This window comes from Mustela nivalis, assembly GCF_964662115.1.
Source record: "Mustela nivalis genome assembly, chromosome: 10".
Taxonomy (NCBI): Eukaryota; Metazoa; Chordata; class Mammalia; order Carnivora; family Mustelidae; genus Mustela; species Mustela nivalis.
The window spans coordinates 72,807,624-72,830,552 of NC_139029.1; the positions used below are offsets into that span (position 1 = coordinate 72,807,624).

Below are 22,929 nucleotides of genomic sequence, written 5' to 3' on the forward strand. Positions count from 1 at the left end.
CTAATTCTAACCTTTGTTCTCCATAAACAAAAGTCAATCATCCCATCAAAATCACCAGATGTCAGCAATTTTAGCAAATAGTTGGTCTCTCCTATAAGAAAACAAAACGGACTTAAGCAGTCTCTTTTAGGAAGGGGATATATAGAAAAAAGTATACATATGTACATATAAATTTTGCCCCTCAAAATAAACTGAATTTTTACATCTGCTGTATGAAAATGTCATTATATTTTATTATGTATATATTTATGTATAAAAACCACCAGAGCCAATCTTTGTGAAAGGAGAAGGGGGCGTCTAGAAGATCCCACCAAGAAAATGGGGCTTGGTGCCTCCAGCCTAAAGAACAAATTCGAACTATGTCTGTGGCCCTGTGGGTCTAGCTGCTTAGGGGTGGCTCCTGCAAGGTTTGCTGAGCAGGAGTACCGGCTTGGTACTGCCTTCTTGGAGAGGGAAGGGGGACCCATTTTAACAAGCATCCATCATGGAGTCTACGGAGCTGGTCTTCCTTAGGATAGATGGTACATGCCATATCCGACTGGAGTCACACAGAGTCCAATGGCAAGATGGGAAGCACAGATCTATGGAAAGGGTAGGACGCCTTGTATATATGCATACTGCTCACAGGGACGAAATGATGGGGAAAGGGAGGTCGAAACCAGAGGGCAGGCAGCACAGGTTTTGCAGCCATTTTCAGCTTTTCTAGTTCTGCCTCCTGCAGTCTTTTCGCCGTGGCCCGTTGGTTCTGGAGCCAGATTTTGACCTGGGTCTCTGTGAGGTTTGGAGCCCTGGACAACTCTGCCCTCTGTACAATGGAGAAGTGCTGCTTCCCGTGGAGTTTTCGCTCCAGAGCAAGAGGCTGGGCCGTCGTAAGGGGTATTCGCAGCTTCTGATGGGTCTTGTGCTTCTGGAGGGAGCAGGTGGTGGGTCTCCTGTGTTTTGGCCGCGGGAAGTATCTCCCAGGTTCCTGCATGCTGGGGGCCCCATCTCCTGAGTTTTCCGACTTGACGGAGGCAGTCTCCAAGGGCTTACCCAGCCCCCCGCGGTGGGGTGAGGGTGGTGATGGCGGTGAGGGTGGTGGAGGTGGTTTTGCCTGGCTGGCAGTGGGGACGCCCGCTTGGGCGGCTTCTTGTCCCATAGGAGCATGAGCGCCCCCAGCTTAAGGGCAGGCTAGAGACCTCCACGTGGCATTCCTCCACCATCCCCTTCCCTCCCCCAGGCCCCGGCCCAGCCTAGCCACCATTGCCTGGGCCTCCTCAACAGACGAAAACAGTTCCTTGCCTTTGATGCAGAAGCCATGACTTCCCTGACCTATGGAGCGGGGGACTCCGGGCCCAGCTGATTTTTGACCTGGGGAGGACAGCTTTCACTGAGGAAGCTCTGCTGTTTTGTCAGGATCTCAGTGTTCTGTGTTGCCTTTCTCTAAATTGGGGGATCTTATATATCCTTTCACTAAACCCACAGAAGGAAAAGTTACATCCTGACATTTAAACAAGAGAAAATATACTTCTCTAGGTTAAAAAGAATTTTGGCAGACAAACACCATAAGGGTCAGCAAATATCAGTCCTAACGTGGGGTAGCTTTGGCAGACTGAAAGCTGAGAGCCTTGAATTACCTTTTTCTTGTTATTGTATCACCCAATGACCCATCTCAGATACACTATATCAGAAAGTCAAGAGAAGGGTAGGAGCCAAGGAATTTTTTTTTTTAAATATAATTTTTTATTTTTTATAAACATATATTTTTATCCCCAGGGGTACAGGTCTGTGAATCACCAGGTTTACACACTTCACAGCATACTTAGTACATCGGTTTTATTTCACAGCTGGACTGAGGACCACTGTTGGAAGCAACATGCCTCCCTGGGGAGAGAGCTTTATTTTGTTCCCGGAGACAGTATGGAAAAGGCACTAAACCAGACAAATCATTCAATGGCATTAGCTGCTTCCCTATATTTCTCTCATCTTGTAATATATTGAAACATTGTGTAATACTTTCAAGATCCTAACATACAATTTAATACACATCCCCTTACAAATGTAAGCAATGTAAGGCAGATACATAGAATTTGATCAGTGTTTTAATAGAGCAGTAATCTGAAACCTATGGCTTGGGGGGTGCCACCTATATTTTAAAATAAAGGTGTATTGGACACAGCCATGCCCATCCATGTAGGTATTTTCTATGACTGCTTTCACACTACATGGCAGAGTTGCACAGCTGAGACAGGAATTACAGAGACCACAATGCCATGAGTAGTAATTGTCTGGTCTTTTGCAGGAAAGTTAGTCAACCATTTCGATGAAGAGTAAAGCCTTATTTTTTGCTGAAAACTGAAAAAAAAACCCTACCCTATCAGAAATAAAAAGACTAGTGAAGCACATTTTATTTTCAGCTTGAAAAAAATTTTTTTAATTAACATATAATGTATTATTATCCCCAGGGGTACAGGTCTGTGAATCATTAGGCTTACACATTTCATAGCACATACCCTCCCCAATGTCCATAACCCAGGCACCCTATCCCTACACACTTACCCACCCCCCAGCAACCCTCAGTTTGTTTCCAGAGATTAAGTCTCTTATGGTTTGTCTCCCGATCCCATTTTGTTTCATTTTTCCTTCCCTACCACCCACAACCTCCCACCCTGTCTCTCAAATTTCTTATATCAGAGAGATCATATGATAATTGTCTCTGATTGACTTATTTCACTCAGCATAATACCCTCTAGTTCTATTTGTGTTGTTGCAAGTGGCAAGATTTCATTTCGGTTAATGGCTGCATATTATTCCACTGCATGCACACACACACACACACACACACACACACACACACACCATATCTTCTTTATCCATTCATTTGTTGATGGACATCTAAGTTCTTTCCATAGTTTGGCTATTGTGGACATTGCTGCTATAAATATTCAGATGCACGTGCCCTTTTGGATCACTACATTTGTAGTCCGATTGCTGGGTCATAGGGTAGCTCTATTTTTCAACATTTTGAGGAACCTCCATGTTGTTTTCCAGAGTGGCTGCACCAGCTTGCATTCCCACCAACAGTGTAGGAGGGTCCCCCTTTCTCTGCATCCTTGGCAATATCTGTTGTTTCCTGACTTATTAATTTTAGCCATTCTGACTAATGTGAGGTGGTATCTCATTGTGTTTTGATTTGTATTTCCCTGATGTAGAATGATGTTGAAAATAATTTTTAATCATTTTAAGAAACAGTCACTTACCTAGGGTTTAGAAAATTAGGATAAATTCTATATACACTATGTAATACCAAGAACACTATTTTGTTGGCCAAAAAATATAAAAAGAAATCTATAATTTCTTTGGGGGAAAATCAGCAAACTTCCAAGTATAGACTGCTAAGAACTGGGAAAATATTGCCTAAATTATAAGACTATAAACAATCTAAAAATTTAGTTCAGTTTTCTAATATATTATCTGTCATCACTTAAGGTCCATCTTTGTGAATTATATATTGTTATAAATACACAATGCACAATTGTCATCACGTTACTATGTTCAAACCAGTGTCAATTACCTAAAATTCTAAAATGTCTCTTTGAATTTATAATCTGGGTGAATTGAACAAGAAAGGAGAGTTTCCTTTGTTGGCCTGTTTGTTTGTGACCCAACCCCTACTCATGCTAATGATTTCTTCCATCTTCTTAAGAAAATTCTGTAGAGGTTCTGGGTCTCCATATAAGGTGGCTTGCTTCAGCTTGGAATCCATCAGGAAGGTTGTCCTTTTCCAGGGCCTAGTGATCACATAACTGCTCAGACTGTGCAGTTGTGACACAGTAGAAAACTGCACACACACCTTCTTCACTAAAAAGCTAAAATGGTTGTCCCTAAAATTGAAACCCATTGTACACGTGGCCAAACTGATGCTCCACTTTGTTCTTAAATTTTTACTTAAGATTTGGTTTTTATCCATTTATCAACTAATGGTCACACAGAAGAATAAACTGCTCCTGAATGTTACCAGCTCAAATACCTTCTGTGTTGTTGGAGAGGTAAAACTGACCTTTGTTACACAACTTAAAATATTTTTAGGAGGATGGACATGGTTTTAATTATAGCACTACATGTCTTTGCAAATTTAGAGTGTTATAAAAATGCAAGATCTAATTATTTTCAAGTGTAATGCTATATTTCCAAATTCAAAAATTACTTAAGCTATGCCTTGGTTAAGAGTGACCAGAGGGGGAGCCTGGGTGGCTCAGTGGGTTAAGCCTCTGCTTTCAGCTCAGGTCATGATCCCAGGGTCCTGGGACTGAGCCCTGCATTGGGCTTTCTGCTCAGCAGGGAGCCTGCTTCCCACCCCTCCACCCTCCACCCCCACTGCCTGCCTCTCTGCCTAGTTGTGATCTCTCTCTATCAAATAAAAAAATAAAAGTTAAAAAAAAAAAAAAGAGTGACCAGAAAAGCTCTGTTCTTTAAGTCTTCAGCTTATGACGCATACTGTCCTTGGCCTTGCCATGTTCCTCCGGAGATTTTCTATCTCATTATGAAGTTGTTTGCTCTCATTTCGGAATCCTTCCTTTAGTAGTTGGGACTGTTCCTAAAAAGGAAAAAAATGGAGACCGAGTATATCAGGTGTCCACATTCATAGATTTTTAAAAATATTTCATTTCTTCTTGACGTTTTCTCTACATATACTTTTCATTCGTTTCTCTTGGGCATCCTGTGATTACATCCGTGATTACATTTCCACTGAGTGGTAAAGACAGTTCAGATATCTTACCCAGCTCTGTGACCCTATAAAAGTTATTGGAACTTTTCTTTTTTTTTTTTTTTTTTTTTTTTTTAAAGATTTTATTCATTTATTTGACAGAGAGAGATCACAGGTAGGTAGAGAGGCTGGCAGAGAGAGAGAGGAGGAAACAGGCTCCCCGCGGAGCAGAGAGCCCGATGTGGGACTCGATCCCAGGATCCTGAGATCATGACCTGAGCCGAAGGCAGCGGCTTAACCCACTGAGCCACCCAGGCGCCCCTATTGGAACTTTTCTGAACTTCTGTTTCTTTTCCCAAGTAATAGAGGCATGGTAGTTCTTGCTTCATACAGTACTAAGCAAGAGATACAAATAAGTGATATTTCAGAAAGGCTAGCAGATAGCAGCCACCACTGATTGAAGGATGTACAGATAAAGGACTAGATGGGACCTCATGCAAATAAAATCTTTTAATAACCAGGCAGAAGCAGGAGCCAGGCCAGGCAGGAAGACAGAAATCGAAAAATACAAGTGGAGCAAGGACCTTCTTCTGGGCGTCTCGTTCTCACCGCTACACTAAGATATGATCAGGGACAGTGGAGAGGAAAGAGAAAAGCAGAAACCTCAAGGTAATGTAATTAAATACCTGAAGTTTGCAAGCTAGAGTTCTCTTTTGTTCTTCCAGCAACTGGATTCTATCCCTCTCCATCTTCTCAGTTAATTGTTTCACATGTTCCTGATAGCTCCTCTCTTTCTGTTCCATCATCTGCTGATTCTTTATTTGCATTTCCTCCAGTGCTTTTGTTGCAGCCTGTGCAGATTCGGCTTTCACACGTTCCACTGTGAGGAGGAAAAAGAAGAAAAATATATGTGAGAAAACATGCTGTCCCTTCTTTCCCTGCACACTTACCTGTCCTTGTTGCTGCTCACTGCATATGCCTACTCAGAAATGACCTCAGCAAGTGAAGGGCATCTTCGTTCTTTTTGCCCAAGTGTAAGGATCACAGGCTTACCCAGCCAAATTATTTAAACTTCGAGAGCTCTAGAGGCTATCTAGTCTCTGGACTGTCTCCTCACCTTCGATCTCCTTTTCCTTTTCTGTGAGAGTCTGGTCCGTCTGCAGAATGGCATCAGTCATAGACTCTTTGGACTTCAAGTATTCCTGTAGAACCTCTTCAGCCTTAGGACCCAGAGAACATGGACTTAGTAATAGGAAATGGCTAGAAACTCTTGTTCCTGATTGTCTTCTCACCATATTTTCCTCTAGGAATTGCTCCTCTGGGCCCTGGTGTGGCTGCTGGTCAAGATTCCTTGCCACTTGCAAGGTATGGGCACTTGCTCCAGGATGGCCAATCATGGCACCCTACTAAGCAGAATCCTTTATAGGAGACTGATAGAGACACTGGAGAAAAGAGATTCTTTGTTCTTTCAGACTAAGGGCTCTAGTTTGGGAGTTATTGGTGCTGTGATATCCTTTTGAGTGAGTTACTGAAAAAGGAAGCCATCATGGAGAAAGCAGATCAAAGGAAAGTTAGAAGGAGAAGGAAAGACAGAAGCGTGGGGTTGAGGAGAGTAAAGACAGAGAGACAGGTGATGGCATTACTTGAAATCTTGAATCCAGCTGTCCTTAAAGCCAGTCTGTAGCCTAAACTGATGAATTACCATTTTTGTTTAAGTGACCGTTACTGGTTTTCTGTCCCTTACAGCATAAAGATCCAGCTATCATAGTGAATTACAGTAACAACTTGGTGGTTAATCTGAAGATCCAGTTAATAACTCAGTTATTAATTGACTGCACTCTTTTGGATGAGCACATAGGACATATGTGGTATAATAGGCTCCCTATACATGTTTATCAAATAAAAGCATGAATGCTGTTGTTCTTGCAACGTATGCAATTACACTTGGTTATGCTGTTCTTCCAAGAAGGCATGTCAGCAGCTTTCCAGAATCAGCAGATAACTCTTGGGTACCTGTATCCCCTTCCCAGGTTTCTGAAGGTACTTTCTCTTTAGCTCTTGCATCTTCTGGATAAAGAGACGATATCCTCCTGGTTTAGAATAAATCCCCTGCTTCACAGCTTCTTCTAGAGGACTGAAAATATCCTTAAGTAAATCTGAGCAACGATCTGTTGATGCTTGCCGATTCTGTTTAAAAAAGTCATCTCGCTTCTTTTCTAGTTGGGCCTTTAATTTAAAAATGAAAAGTAAAAAGAAAAACAGGGAAAAGATGTTAGCTTGACCTTGGAGATATTGGAAAGGCATCTCAAGAACAAGTCTATGACCCTAGGAAAAGTTATAGGCGCGTCAACAGGATCAGATCCTTCCTCTTGCTCCCGACTCTTACTAAAGTCCTTTTTCCTTGGAGGTGAAGTTCAGAGCAGAGATTGCTGTCTTTTTTTTTTTTTTTTTTTTTTTGCTACACCTTTAAGAGGTAGACTGCTTGTCAAATTATACCAGTGATTACATAGAATAGATGTGGCTCAACATAAGCCTGCATATGATAATCAGGACTACAATTTTCTTTGCTTTTGAATAGGATATCAAACCAGTCTGAAAACAGTGGACATTTGAATAGAAGCTCTGATTGTTACCTATATACCGTTAGTTAAATTTTAAGAAAGATTATTATTCATGAAAGAAAATTGTTTTAAAACTTGGAGTTTATCATAACAAACTTTGTTCTTCTTTTTATGATAATAACAAATAGTGGTTATCATCATTCTAAAGTCTAGTAAACATTCCCTCTCTCAAAATAAATGCCCATTTCATTTTCTGGTAGTATTCTGTTTTCCAAGCCTTAATCCATATAAACTTGAGAATAAATTACCCCTAAGTCCTTTTGAAATAAATGGTCTACATCTTTGAAGGAACTATTCATAAAGAGTTCGATGGCCTCTTTCTCACACGCCTGGTGCAGGTCCAGCAGCTCCTGGAGGGTTTCTGTGGGCAGCTGCACCCTCTGGCTCATCTCCTGGTCATAGTGGGCAATGGCCTTTTGCACTGCAGCTGCATTCTCGATCTGGGCCAAGGCCAGAACTGCATTCTCCATACAGGGCAGATCCCCACTACTGATGGCGTTGACATAGGTCAACACCAGGTTCTCTAGACCTACAAATGGAGAACAAATGAGAATACTTGTTGCTGGTGGGATGAGGAAACATTCTATTCTGTGTAATTCTGATCACGTCTATTACTACTCATTTGCCTCACAGCTTCAACGTCCCCAGGAAGCTTGCTTCCTTCCAACACCCAGCTGGAAGCTTCTTGGAAGTGCAGATTCTCAGCCTTTGCCCCAGATCAACTTAATTAGATCCTCCTCTCTGGCAAGAGGCCCAGGTGATATGTATATGCATAAAAGGTCAAGAATCCCTATTATGGTTAGCATATGTCTATGTTTTTTGAGTGTTTGCATCCACTTTATCCCCCAAGCATCATTAGGACAGGAACCATACCACTCTCACTTAAGTCTTTGTCATCAGCCCTGGTCTGTGGTAAGCATTTGATCAATATTGTAGAACATAATCAAAGGAGTTTTGTTTGTTCTAGCATAGTGTTGTCCAAGAAAAATTTCTGGAAGATGGAAGTGTTTTATGTGTATAATACAGTATGGTATCCAACTGCTAGCCCCATGTAGGTATGTATGGGCCTTTGAAATATCGCTGTATAATTGGAATTTTAAGTTATCCTTAATTTTAATTAATTTGTACTTAAATTGAGAGAGCTATACTTGTATAGTGGCTCCCATATTGGGCAATACAGGTCCCATTAACTAAAGTAAATTTAAGAAATAGAGCTTTTTCTCCTTTGGCCTCTCCCATCTTTTCTCACCCACGGGAATTTGGCTAGTAAAATCTATTAGAAACGTTGGTGTCATCTAGAATTTAAATGGTAATAACAGTAGGATTTGCATTTTTCAAAGCTGAAACTGTGTGGATATAATTCTACCCTCCTTTAGTCTTAACAATGAAAGAAAAAGACTAGGAAGAGGACTCACGAGGTCCATTGATTTGGATGCCTCCTGAAAGAGTTTTAGTTTTGGAATTGCTAAAGATGTAGGAACAGAAGACTGCAGTTTGTTGCACAAATTCAGAATCCAGCTCATTATCATGCAATGTCTCAAGCTGGCCTAGCTTCTTCCTGTGAGTGGGTCGATCAAAGATAAAGCATTTCTTCTTTGGGAAAAACTTCCGGATACAGAGACGGGGCAGATTAAAATTGTGGTCACTTTCAGTGGTACCTGCAGGAAGATAAAAAAGGAATTTCCCAAATATAGAGGCTTGCAAACCTTTTTCTGTGAACAGCCAAACAGTAAATATTTTAGGCTTTTCAAGACAGGTGGTCTCTTTTCCAGTACACAGTCCTGCTGTTGCAGCATGAAAGCAGCCATAAGCAATCTATAAATGAATGGCTATAGCATTATTCCAATAAAATCTTATGTACAAAGACAGCTGGCAGGCTGGATTGGCCATCATTTGCCAACCCTTGGATGGAACACTGTTCAGGCTTTAATCTACTTTCTTCCAATCAAGGCCTATTCTATTCCATAGTCCTTAGCTAATTGCAAGCCCTAAGCAAGGATATAAAATCAATCTAATAATAACACAGGAAAAGATGAAAGGAAAATAAGTTATTCTTAGAAAAGAGGAGACTATAATTTAAAATCAAATTTATTAATTTGTGCATCAAATAAGCAATAATTCTTAGTTATAGCTAGCTATGAATAAACAGAAAACTATAAATGTAAGAAAACTGTAAATGGAATGCTGAACACAATAGTTTCTTGTGTTTTGTTATCTCCTTTTAATTATAAATCCCTGCCTTTCACCTCGTTTAAGCTTGAGTGAATTCTCCAGGTACTCATCTGCTGTGATGGGTAGTCCATTTACTTCCAAATCTAAGGAAAAATCCCTTAGTGTCCACACAAAATCTGGAAAGAAGCTCATGAAGTCAGCTGAATCTTCAAACCCATTGGCATTAGGGGAGGATTTTGCCCTGATTCGATCTGACAGCTCTGTCACATAGCTGAGTAGCAAACTAAGGAAAACTAGCAGAAAAGAACAGTGTCTTCCATCTCATATTAGTTCCATATATTTAAAACCTTCATTTCACCATTGTTTTTAACCCGTGTCAATTCTTCAATGGGTACATTGGATCTTTCCCTTACCCTTGAATTATTTCTTATGTTTTCTCTTTTTGTGCTTGATTCACCAGGATTCACAGCCAAGCAACTGGTTTTTAAATAGGTCTCCCCTCCTACTTTGGTGCTATTTTGAACAACAAAAAGGATACTGTAGTTGGTCCATGGCCTGCTGGTTGATGGTTCCCATGCTGTTGTACACAAAGGTGCTGCTCAGGAGTATTGCTAGGGCAAAGATCCAGGAGTCATTCTGGTTATTACCCTGGAAATCAGAACACATTTGGGCTGAGATGCTGAGATTATGTTTCATTCTCCTGGTACTTTGCAGATCAGCAGCAGTAAAAGGATGCTCATTTAATTAGAGCGTCATTGTGTTTGTTTGTTTGTTTGTTTGTTTTAGTTTAGTTTAGTTTGCTTTAATTTGGTTAATGACCTATATGAGAAAACCAAATCCAAACAAATATGTGAGTGAGACTTCAATTTTGGGTAATTTTATAATTAGTATTTTTAGTTTACATTGATTCTGTCTAGGTCCTCTTATGATCATTGACAGGTAATTCCAAAACAAATAATCAAGATTGGTGGGCAAGCTAAGGCTTTAAATATAACTTAAGTTTAAAGTTTTCTTTTCCTTTTTATAGCAAAGTTGACTTACATAAGAGTAATAATATGTGTAGCTACTTCATTGAGCAATTATTAGGCACTTAACATTTTCCATTACTTACCTTATTCAAAACAATACTATGAGGCAAATATAGATATATAGATAGGCAAAAATCTGTTTTATAGATTTAGAGAGCTGAGGTCAAAATAGGTCAAATAACTTGCCAACACCACTGAGTTAGTGACAAGGCTCATATTTATATACAAAGGTATGGGACTTCAGAACCTGAATTCTTTTTTTTTTTTTTAAAGATTTTATTTATTTATTTGAGAGAGAGCAAGAGTGAGAGAGATCACAGAAGGAGAGGGACGGGGAGAAGTAGACTTGCTACTGAGCAGGCAGCCTGATGTGGGGCTTGATCCCAGGACCCCTGGATCATGACCTGAGCCAAAGGTAGACTTTGAGCCACCTGAGCCAACTGAGCCACCCAAGCACCCCAGAACCTAAATTCTAACTAAAGTTCTCTGCAGGATTGAACTAATGACATCGATTTTATTTGTACTATTTTATGTCTATACTGCCACCCAAGCGCCCCAGAACCTAAATTCTAACGAAAGTTCTCTGCAGGATTGAACTCATGACATCGATTTTATTTGTACTATTTTATTTCTATACTGCCTAGAGCAATATATACTTTTAATGCCATTCCGATAAAAATTCCACCGGTATTCTTCAAAGAATAATCCAAAAATTTGTATGGAATCAGAAGAGACCCCAAATCGCTAAGGAAATGTTGAAAAACAAAAATAAAGCTGGGGGCATCACGTTACCTGATTTCAAGCTTTATTACAAAGCTGTGATCACCAAGACAGCATGGTACTGGCATAAAAACAGACACACAGACCAGTGGAACAGGTTAGAAAGCCCAGATATGGACCCTCAACTCTATGGTCAATTAATCTTCGACAAAACAGGAAAAAATATACAGTGGGAAAAAGACAGTCTCTTCAATAAATGGTGCTGGGAAAACTGGATAGCTATATGTAGAAGAATGAAACTCGACCATTCTCTTAAACCGTACACAAAGATAAACTCAAAATGGATAAAAGACCTCAATGAGACAGGAGTCCATCACAATCCTAGAGGAGAACATAGGAACATAGGCAGTAATCTCTTCGATATCAGCCAAAGCAACTTCTTTAAGACATGTCTCCAAAGGCAAAGGAAACAAAAGCGAAAATAAACTTTTGGGGTTTCATCAAAATCAAAAGCTTCTGCACAGCAAAGGAAACAGTCAAAAAAACAAAGAGGCAACCCACGGAATGGGAGAAGATATTTGCAAATGACAGTACAGACAAAAGGTTGATATCCAGGATCTATAATGAACTCCTCAAACTCAACACACAAGAAACAGACAAACATATCAAAAAATGGGCAGAAGATATGAACAGACACTTCTCCAATCAAGACATACAAATGGCTATCAGACACACGAAAAAATGTTCATCATCATTAGCCCTCAGGGAGATTCAAATTAAAACCACATTGAGATATCACCTTACACCAGTTAGAATGGCCCAAATTAACAAAACAGGAAACAACATGTGTTGGAGAGGATGTGGAGAAAGGGGAACCCTCTCCCACTGTTAGTGGGAATGCAAGTTAGGGCAGCCTCTTTGGAGAACAGTGTGGAGATTCCTCAAGAAATTAAAAATAGAGCTTCCCTATGACCCTGCAATTGCACTCCTGGGTATTTACCCCAAAGATACAGATGTTGTGAAAAGAAGGGCCATCTGTACCCCAATGTTTATAGCAGCAATGGCCACGGTCGCCAAACTATGGAAAGAACCAAGATGCCCTTCAACAGACGAATGGATAAGGAAGATGTGGTCCATATACACTATGGAGTGTTATGCCTCCATCAGAAAAGACGAATACCCAACTTTTGTAGCAACATGGATGGGGCTGGAAGAGATTATGCTGAGTGAAATAAGTCAAGCAGAGAGAGTCAATTATCATATGGTTTCACTTATTTGTGGAGCATAACAAATATCATGGAGGACAAGGGGTGTTAGAGAGGAGAAGGGAGTTGGGGTAAATTGGAAGGGGAGATGAATCACGAGAGACTATGGACTCTGAAAAACAATCTGAGGGGTTTGAAGTGGCGGGGGAGGTGAGAGGTCAGGGTACCAGGTGGTGGGTAATATAGAGGTCATGGATTGCATGGAGCACTGGGTGTGGTGAAAAAATAATGAATACTGTTTTTCTGAAAATAAATAAATTAATTAAAAAAAGATTTTATTTATTTATTTGAGAGAGAGCAAGAGTGAGAGAGATCACAGAGGGAGAGGGACGGGGAGAAGTAGACTTGCTACTGAGCAGGCAGCCTGATGCGGGGCTTGATCCCAGGACCCCTGGATCATGACCTGAGCCAAAGGTAGACTTTGAGCCACCTGAGCCAACTGAGCCACCCAAGCGCCCCAGAACCTAAATTCTAACTAAAGTTCTCTGCAGGATTGAACTCATGACATCAATTTTATTTGTACTACTTTTATGTATCTGGGTTGACTGACTTAGCATATAGGCCATTGTTAATAATTAGAATACTACCCACAAACTACTATGATTTTCTCAGATTCTGCCTTTTGAATGTTTTCCTGATCTCTGGTTGCTAAACTTGGTTTCAGGGCACATAAACTGAAATGAAAAAACATATTTAAATGAAAGCTTTTATTAAAAAAAATAAATACTGTAGAGAATATTATTAGGTTCTTATGCCAAAATGAAATCCTTAATCCTTACCTTCTCTACATCTCCAAGGCCCTCAGTGTCCAGAAGAACTAAGGTGTGGTTTGGCTTCTTGGGATGAGGCACACACCACATCCAGATTCCTTTCGTATGGGACTGCACTGTGGAGCCTAGAGAAAAGCCTATGAAGGGGAGTGGGGATAAGAGTGGGTAGAGTTAGAGATAGAGGATGGATCTAGAAGTCCTACAATGCAACACAAAAAACAACCTTGGTTAAGAAATGAGCAAAGCCCAGGAATAAATCCCACTTGGTTGTGGTGGATAGTCCTAAGAGATACTGAGCTCTAAGATGCTAAGAGCTATTGAGCTCTAGCTCAACAACTGAGGGTTGTTGGAGGGTAGGGGCAAAGAATAAATGGGTGATGGACATTAAGGAAGACACTTGATGTAATGAGCACTGGGTGTTATATGCAACTGATGAATGACTAAATTCTACCTCTGAAAGTGATAAAAAAATTTTTCTAAATGAGCACAGGACTTGAATAGACATTTCTCCAAAGAAAATATACAAATGACCAGTAAACGAATGAAAAGATGCTCAACATCACTATTCATTAGGGAAATAACAAATCAAAACCACATGAGATACTACTTCACACTCATTAGGATGGCCACTATCAAAAAACTAGAAAGTAGTAAGTATTGGGGAGGATGTGGGGATAATAGAAACTTGTGTTTTTCTGGTGGGAATGTAAAATGGTGCAGTTACTTTGGAAAACAATATTTATTTATTTATTTAATAATTTCTTTAAAAATTAAACATATTACCATGTGACTCAGCAATCCCACTTCTGGGTATATACCCTCCAAAAGTGAAAATAGGCACTTGAACAGATATTTGTACCCTCATGTTTTTAGTGGCATTATTCATTATAGCCAAAAATGGAAGCAACCCAAGGATCCTTCAACAGATGAATGGAAACAAATTGGTATGCCCATAGAGTTGTTCAGCCATAAAAAGGAAGAGCATTCTAACACATGGTACAACACTGATGAACTTTGAAGATATTATGCTAAGTGAAATAAGCAAATTATAAAAGGAGAAATAATGTCTGATTCCTCTTAAATAAGATTCCTAGAGCAAGTGTCATAGATACAGAATATAGAACGGTAGCCACCAAGGGGTGGGAAGTTATTGTTTAATGGGTACAGAGTTTCTGCTGGGGAAGATGAAAAAGTTATGATGACAGATGGTGGCAATGGTTGCATAACAGTGTGAACTTAACTTAATGCCACAGAACTTTATGTACACTTAAAAATTGTTACAATGGTAAATTTTATGTTATGTTTATTTTACAACAGTTAAAAAAACCCAGCCAATATAGACCTAAACATTCCACTTAATAATCAGTGGAAAGTTGCTTTTACTGCATGAACATTTCAGCAAATGTCTTGTAGTTTATTATTTTGTACATGAATTGTTTTTGTTACTGCATTATTAGTCTTTCTAGGAAAGGAACAATTTATGCTTTTAAAAGGGGATACTAAGGCAAAGTGAGAAGTGAGATGAACTGCCTTTTACACACCATAGGGAAGATAAGAGCATAACTGTGGGCTGAAAGGTAACTTTCAATAGTCTTCTGCATCTCTGACTTCCTCTTCTTGCATCATTGCACTCAATACTGGCAGTGGGTGCACAGAAAGGACTTGACAGAGCTTTGTTGGTGCCACTCACCCTTGTTCTTCCCAGCCAGCTTGTTCATCAGGTAGGATTTGCCTGTGCGGTAGAGACCCACAATAGCCACCACAACAAGAGGATTCTTATGGGCTGACAGGATCTTCAGAGCTTCCTGATTAGCCACCAGTTGCTCTCCAGTGTTCTCAATGAGGCACACGGGGGCTGGCATCACCATCTCTGAGGCCATGTTCAGAGTGTTCCTTAGTCTGCAAGAGAAGAGATGGGATGAAATAAAACTTCTAGTATAAGTAGATCAAATAATTCACCAGGTTATTTTACATTCAGAAGGTAGAGTCCCCAAATGTCCAAAAGTTTGATGTCAGCTTTGAGATAGATGAGGGTAGTATCTGTATCATTTTAGGAAGTGGCGGAAGGATTGTCAAAGTAGTCCACTGAAATAATACTGGTATGATAGTATCTTAGGAACATTCAGCCTCCCTCATAAAAAAAAATTGTTCACTTAGGTCACTGTAGAAAACTTTCTTTTTGGATTTGCACTAAAAAATTTAGAGTAAACTTTAAATGTAAAATAGAATAGAATTTAGAAAGATTTATTTTACTTCCTGGTTATATGTAAAAAATTCAATGTTGATTTATTCATTACTTCTTACTACGAATAAAGACTTTCAGGGGCGCCTGGGTGGCTCAGTGGGTTAAGCTGCTGCCTTCGGCTCAGGTCATGATCTCAGGGTCCTGGGATCGAGTCCCGCATCGGGCTCTCTGCTCAGCAGGAAGCCTGCTTCCCTCTCTCTCTCTGCCTGCCTCTCTGCCTACTTGTGATTTCTCTCTGTCAAATAAATAAATGGAAAATCTTAAAAAAAAAAAAAAGACTTTCATACATCATTTCATGTATACCCTTTGAACAGTTCCCAGAGATTTTAAGTATTTTTTCCCCCATAGTTATTCTTATTTTGCTGCAATGATGGTCCACAGAGCTGCTCACACTGCCATTCCAAAAGTGGAACCAATATAACTTACTTTTGCAAATTTTATAAAAACATATGCCCATGTGGGAGACACATGACTAGAGACTCATCCAAAGCCTTGGTGTGGGTTGTGTAAGCAAGGGGCCTTTAAACTTAAACTTCATTACCTTTACAAGTAAATTAGCCTCCAGCTACCTGAGAGCACAAGTGCACAACTGGAAATACTTAATGTGGCTAAAAATTATGTGTATAGACATATACATATATACACATAAATATACATATATACGTGTGTGTGTATACATATATACACACACACATATATAAGTAAGGGAACAAAAGACTGAAATAAGGAATAAATGATCAGGAGGCAGAGAAGCCTGGAAAGATTGCAGAATAGGAGGATTCTAAGCTCACCTCATCCCATGGACATACTTAGTAACAGCTACATCAGTGTAATTACCCAAAAATGAGGCAAAGACAGAAGACTGTCAACAATTGCAGAGATGAGACCACATCGAAAATAATAGCAAGGGTAAAGTTTGGTTGGAAATGAAACTAACATGCCAGACTAACCACAAGCAGGAGGAATACCACAAGTACAGAGAATAGAGAGGAACAGACCCCAAACCAGTCACCCCAGACATGGGGGACCTGCACTGGGAATACACTCCCCATTACATCTGGCTTTGAAAACTAGAATGGCTTAACTTTTTGAGTTTTTATAGTAAGTGGTGCTTAACTTTATTTTTTTAAAGATTTTATTTATTCATTTGAGAGAGAGAGAGAGAGTATAAACAAAGAGAGAGGCAGAGGGAGAGGGAGAAACAGATTCCCAGCTAAGCTGAAAGCCTGAAATGGGGCTGGAGATCATAACCTGAACTGAATGCAGATGCTTAACCATCTGAGCCACCAAGGCACCGCTTAAGATTTTACTTACTTGTTTGAGAAAGAGAGAAAGCACAGGTCAAGGGATAGGCAGGGGGAAAGGGAAAGCAGACTCTCTGCTGGGCATGGAGCCTAACGTGGGGCTTGATCCCAGGACTCTGGGATCATACCTGAACTGAAGGCAGACACATAACACAACAAACCAACCAGGCACCTAACATCAAGAACTTAAAAAGGCTTGGCTCTGAGAGAGCCTGGAGGATGATGGAATAGTGAGTCCCCACCCTTAAAGAGCCTGCATAAAAAACGACCCAGTAAGACACAGCACAGAGGCAACAGTTTGAGAGGCAACTGGGGTATATGAGGAGATTTATTTACTAACCCTAGAATGTGCACAGGATGGGCAAGGATCTTTGGGAGACTTCTCCAAGAACAAAAGAACTGGTGGATGCCATTTCTCTCTCTCAACCCCAGCCTAGATATGACACCTGTGGTAACTAGTGTGAACATTCACCATCTAGTTTCCTAACACCGCATACCCTGTTCCCCTGCAGATCCCCCATCCAACCTACCCCACTGAGGAGGAGTTCCTCCAAAGTATTTTGGCCCGGTCTCATCTTTCGAGTAGCTCTGATAGTTGTCAGCACCACTCCAAAGTGTCTGAAGATAACCACACATGCACCAGTTTAACTGCAGCCTCAATGGTCTTGATCTGACTGCTGGTTCTGCCCACCAACAAAAACCTCACAAGTGTCTGCACAGAGATCCCTGTAGTTTGGAGTCACTACAACCCCAACAGATAGACTGAGAGTCAGACATTTGGTCTGACTGCAGGTCCTTCCCACCAATGAAATCCTCTCAGAGGACAATGCAGAAAAAGCACCCTGCAGTTCTTTGCAACCACATTTCTGGCGAATGGGGTCAGAGCAGCCATCTGGTCTGACCTAACTATAAGCGCAAGGCTGCCTCAGACTGGTCCCTGAACAGATAGAGACCAAATCCTGCTCACAACAGGCAAAGAAGGCCATTGCAAAGAGTTGAGGCCACTACTTTCAAGATCAGGCGATATAGCTGACTTTGCTAATACATAAAAACAAACACAGAGAGTTAGACAAAATGAGGAGGCAAAGAAATATGTTCCAGATAGAAAGAACAAGACAAAACCACAGTAATAGTAAATGAAATGGAGATAAGAAATGTCTGATAGAGAGTTCAAAATAATGATGATAAAGATACCTATTGGAGAATAGAGAGTGGAGGATCTCAGTAAGACAAACAAATGGAAAGATATTCCATATTCAATGATTGGGAGAATGGGTATTGTTAAAATGTCCATACTACCTAAAGAAATCTATAGATATAATGCAATTTCTATCAAAATACCAATAGCATTTTTTCACAGAACTAGAACAAACAATCCTAAAACTTGCATAGAACTACAAACAGCCAAGGCAATTTTGAGAAAAAAAGAATAAAACTGGAGGTATCAGAATCTTGGATTTCAAGATATACTATAAAGCTCTAGTAATCAAAACAGTATAGTACTGGCACAAAAAGAGGCACATAGATCAACAGAATAGACTAGAGAGTCTAGAAATAGTCTAGATAAGAGTCTAGGCAATGGGAGGGGTGCCTGTGTGGCTCAGTTAATTGAGTGTCCAGCTCTTGATTTTAGTTCAGGTTGTGATCTTGGGGTTGCGGGATTGAACCCTGCATTGGGCTCCATGCTCAGCATTGGAGTCTGCTTGGGATTGTCTTGCTGTCTCTCCCCTTTATCCTCCCCAACTCACACACTCTCTTTCTCTTTCACTTTCTCTCTAACATAAATAAATAAATAAATCTTTGAAAGAAAAAGAATATGCAATGGGAAAAAGTTTCTTCAACAAATGGTATTGGGAAAATGGGACAATACATGCAAAAGAATGAAACTGGACAATTTTCTTATACCATACACAAAAATAAACTCAAATGGATTAAAGACCTAATAAACTCAAATGATTAAAGACCAATTTTGTGAAGGCACAAAATTCCTAGGAGAAAACATAGGCAATAATTTATTTGCCATCAGCCTTACAAGCATTTTCCTCCAGAGGCAAGTGAAACAAAAGCACAAATAAACTGCTGGGACTACATCAAAATAAGAAGCTTTTGCACAGTGAAGGAAACCATCAACAAAACAAATTGAATCAGAGAAGATATATGCAAATGACATGTCTGATAAGGAGTTAATATCCAAAATATATAATGAACTTACATAATTCAACACCAAAATACTAAGAATCCAATTAAAAATGGGCAGAAGACATGATCAGACATTTTTCCAAAGAAGACATACAGATGGACAATAGGCACATGAAAAGATGCTCATAATATCACTCATCATCAGGGAAATGCAAATCAAAACCACAATGTGATATCACATTATACCTGTCAGAATGTTTAAAATCAAAAACTCAAGAAACAAGTGTTGGCGAGGATATGAAGATTAGATTCCTGGTGCACTGTTGGTGGGAATGCAAACTGGTGAAGCCACTGTGGAAAACAGTATGGAGGTTCCTCAAAAATTAAAAATAGAGGGTTGCCTCTGTGGCTCAGTGGGTTAAGCCTCTGCCTTCGGCCCAGGTCATGATCTCAGGGTCCTGGGATCAAGCCCCACATCGGGCTCTCTGCTCATCAAGGGTCCTGTTTCCCCCTCTCTCTCTGCCTGCTTCTCTGCCTACCTATGGTCTCTCTCTCTCTCTGTCAAATAAATAGATAAAAACTTAAAAAAAAAATAGAACTACCATATGATCCACTAATTCCATTACTGGGTATTTACGCACAGGAAACAAAAATGCTAATTCAAAAAGATATATGCAGCCCCATGTTTATTGCAGCATTATTTATGATATGGAAGCATCCAATTGTAGATGAGTAGTTAAAGTGGATAAAGAGGAAGTGGTACATATATATAACATTATAATTGCTGTTATATGTAATACATATTAATAGAATAATAATATGCCTTTAATATGATGAAATACTACTCAACCATAAAAAATAAGATCTTGTCATTTCCAACAACATGTGTGGATCTATAGAGTATTAGGCTAAGTGAAATAAATCAGTCAGAGAATGACAAACACCATATAATTTCACTCAAATGTGGAATTAATTTAAGAAACAAGAAAAACAAACAGAACAAAAATGAGAAAAACAAGCCCAAAACAGACCCTTAAATATAGAGAAGAAACTGAAGGTTGCCAGAGGTGAGGTGGGTGGGGGTTTGGGTGAAATATGTGAAGGGAATTAAGGGTGTGCTTATTGTGATGAGCACTGAGTAATGCCCAGAACTGTCGAATCATTATATTGTATACATGAAACTAAAAAATAAGATCAGGAGGCAGATCAGGAGAGGTAGAGGGGAAGCTGTTCAAAGAAAATATCTGTATTTTCAGCCATACACTTCTAAGTTTTCTGTTCCGTTTTCTCTTCCATTTGGAGGAGAAGGAAAGGCAGGAAGAGAAGGTGAAGGGGAGAGGGAGAAGAATGAGAGATGAGGGGAAAGGAGGAAGAGAAACAGAGAGCGAGAGGGAGCTGTCAGACAAGGGGATGATGAATAAAGCTTGCGCCAAGCCAAAGAATTCAGGGTAGGAGTTTCCAGAAGTCAAGGTTGGAACTGCTTGAGAGCACGGAGAGGTCAAGGCAAACAAAGATGTTGCCTTTAGTGATGCACCACAGTAGACTCTTTACAGAGGAAGCTTTTAGTAAAACAGGGCTGCAGATACTATTTGTAAGGGGCAAGAAATAAGTTGGTACCAAGAAATTGGATCTACTGAACCCAGATTATTTCTAAAGGAAGAAAAATACGCTTTGAAATAAAGTTCAAGTATGTGATTAAAAAGTATGGTGTTTTCATAAATCTTCATCTTTCACTCTGGGTTTCAGTTTTCACTTTCTCTGTCTTTAACAGTGTCATTGGCTATTTAGCACCTCTTTTACTACTCGTATGTAACCTATTTCAGTTGCCTTTTAGTTTCTCATTTGCAGTCAGATGGGTACCTAGCAAGTTCCATCAAAGACAATGACACTTTAAAAGAAAGGAGAAAGAAATCCTAATGCATTTCTTTTTTTTTTTTAAATTTTATTTATTTATTTATTTGAGAGAGAGACAGGGAGAGAGAGCATGAGTGAGGAGAATGGCAGAGAGAGAAGCAGACTCCCCGTGGAGCTGGGAGCCCGATGCGGGACTCGATCCCCGGACTCCGAGATCATGACCTGAGCCGAAGGCAGTTGTCCAACCAACTGAGCCACCCAGGTGTCCCTCCTAATGCATTTCAAACTTAATTTAGGCCCGTGTCTGCTGGTGCCTAATTCTGCAGAAGCACAGTGCAGAACAGGTGGGAACCTGCTACCACCAGGTAACACCGGTATGTCACCATCTGACCTGGTAGCCCACAGCAGGTTCATCTGCAGCCTGTCCCGATGCTGGTCATCTTTTAAGAAAACCACCCCTACTGAATACCTTCCCATCTCTGCCCCAACCTTATCATGAGTTCCGTTTCCCAGAGCAGAACTTTTTTAAAGTTGAAGAGAAAGCTGCTTTGATGAGAAAGTGGAGTTCTTACCTCTTCTTTTTCCTTCTCAGTTAGGTGGAGTGGTTTCTGTTACTTCTCTGTTTCTCACTGGATAGTGGATCTTTTATTTCCCCTGTCCAATGTCATTGGACTTTCCAGATTTCCTTTAAAGACAGAACAGAAGTAAGCAACCACTGTAACAGACTTTATAGTAACACGAAAATGAAAGCACTAAACACAAAACAATGAACTCAATGACCATAAAAGGAATTTCTGGAAGCTGAGTCAATGGGAGGGTAGATGGGCTTAACATAATTTCTCAGTCAGAAACTTCACATTTCTCTGAAAGAAGAGATTTTAGAGAATATTTACTGATTTAAAGAAATGTCTATCAGGTATTTAAATATAATGAAATGGATCTCAGACTTGGGGTTCAGTTTGAGAAACCCAGAATGAGGAACAAATCATGTAAATTTTTAGGTCTAATTTCCTTAAGTAATGAACACAGATACAGTGGACTTGGCTTCTCATTTATACATACAGTAAGCAAAGAAAAGGACATGCCTCACACACTCACAATACCCAGCATCTGCGCTAATCCCCAGTGCACAGTTAGGAAGTGTCTCCATATATTGCACACATGTTCCAGGCTCTATGCTGATTGTGTACATAGGTTTCATAACTTATATCTCATGCTAAACTTTTCCCCACGATTTTATAGAAGCTGAGTCTCAGAAAGGGTGAATGTCTTAAGCCATATCACAGCACTATAAGTAATCTGAACTGAATCAGTGTTGTCCCCTCTTGTTAAGCTACTTCATTGTGCAGAGATCTGAGTGAATAGCAATAGAAGTAACAGGTTTATCTCTCCTTTTTTAGCTTGTTCCTGGTAACAATCATGCTGAATAAGTGACATTGTCTTCATCTTACAGTGGAAAGAAGGAGGCTTGAGAGAGGGCATATTATATGCCTGTCCCTATTCAGTAAGTGAGTCAGAAGCATGGGAATCAAACTTTAAACTATTCCTCTTCCTCTCCATTGTTTCTGAAAGGAAGAAATAAGAAAATGAGGAGAAAGAGAGAGGTTTACCAGGTTCTCTGCTGATCCCAGATATTTCTCTATACCTAGAAGCCAGAGTGAGATATTTAACAAATAGAATTGTACACTTACTTTTCTTGTCCCTTTTTGCATTAACTTTCCAAATGTCTCTGAGTAAATAGCTCTTCAATTTGTTTAGAAAAGTATGACGTCTCTGGGTATTTCCGTTACTGGTACACACCCAGTTTCTTCCTGCCTTAACGGACTGGAAACAGCAATTTTGCAGATGTGAAACTTTCTTATCCTTGATCTTGGTAAGATTGGTCCCTTTCTATTCTACTGGTCTCCCATGAGCCCTTTCTCGGTCTCCCATCACATCACCTTGATTTTTTCCCCCCTTATGACTACCTGAAATTCCGGTTCATAAAAGCAGTTAACTCACATATTCACAGCACCTACAGTAGGGCTTGGCATGGAACAGAAGTTCAATGGGCTATTATGTGACAAAATACAAAATGACCCAACTATGAGAGAAACCCCACACTTTTGCCAATTCGAATATATA

The 22,929-nt window shown here is 40.0% G+C and overlaps 1 protein-coding gene and 1 pseudogene across 4 annotated transcripts; both read right to left on the minus strand.

Moving 5' to 3' along the window:
- Positions 1-358: 358 nt before the first annotated feature.
- On the minus strand, positions 359-3,880 carry LOC309843234 (homeobox protein MSX-2 pseudogene; annotated as a pseudogene). Its single transcript has 2 exons — positions 3,655-3,880; positions 359-1,350 (listed from the first exon to the last, which is right to left on the minus strand). The product of its transcript is annotated as a homeobox protein MSX-2 pseudogene (transcript).
- LOC309843265 (guanylate-binding protein 1-like) lies at positions 2,385-22,669 on the minus strand. Of its 3 annotated transcripts, none has more exons than XM_082688593.1 (12): positions 22,416-22,669; positions 21,378-21,490; positions 14,954-15,162; positions 13,273-13,400; positions 10,019-10,128; positions 9,555-9,751; positions 8,724-8,966; positions 7,557-7,837; positions 6,701-6,913; positions 5,805-5,907; positions 5,374-5,567; positions 2,385-4,576 (listed from the first exon to the last, which is right to left on the minus strand). In XM_082688593.1, the coding sequence occupies exons 3-12, from the start codon at positions 15,141-15,143 to the stop codon at positions 4,460-4,462; spliced, it is 1,776 nt and encodes a 591-aa protein (XP_082544719.1). In that variant the 5' UTR covers positions 15,144-15,162; positions 21,378-21,490; positions 22,416-22,669; the 3' UTR covers positions 2,385-4,459. The 3 variants fall into 3 exon arrangements, with proteins under 3 accessions (XP_082544719.1, XP_082544718.1, XP_082544717.1); XM_082688592.1 differs by lacking the exon at positions 22,416-22,669 and adding an exon at positions 21,586-21,855; XM_082688591.1 differs by lacking the exon at positions 22,416-22,669 and having other exon boundaries at positions 21,378-21,570.
- Between the last annotated feature and the right edge of the window lie 260 nt (positions 22,670-22,929).

Bases quoted from the DNA above. Each gene is read 5' to 3' on its own strand.
- LOC309843265 (XM_082688593.1), bottom strand. From the start codon at position 15,143: ATGGCCTCAGAGATGGTGATGCCAGCCCCCGTGTGCCTCATTGAGAAC. The intron at 13,401-14,953 runs GTGAGTGGCACC...TCCCCTTCATAG, and splicing joins GCTGGCTGGGAAGAACAAGG to GCTTTTCTCTAGGCTCCACA. The intron at 5,568-5,804 runs GTGAGGAGACAG...TCCTCCTCACAG, and splicing joins AAAGGAAAAGGAGATCGAAG to TGGAACGTGTGAAAGCCGAA.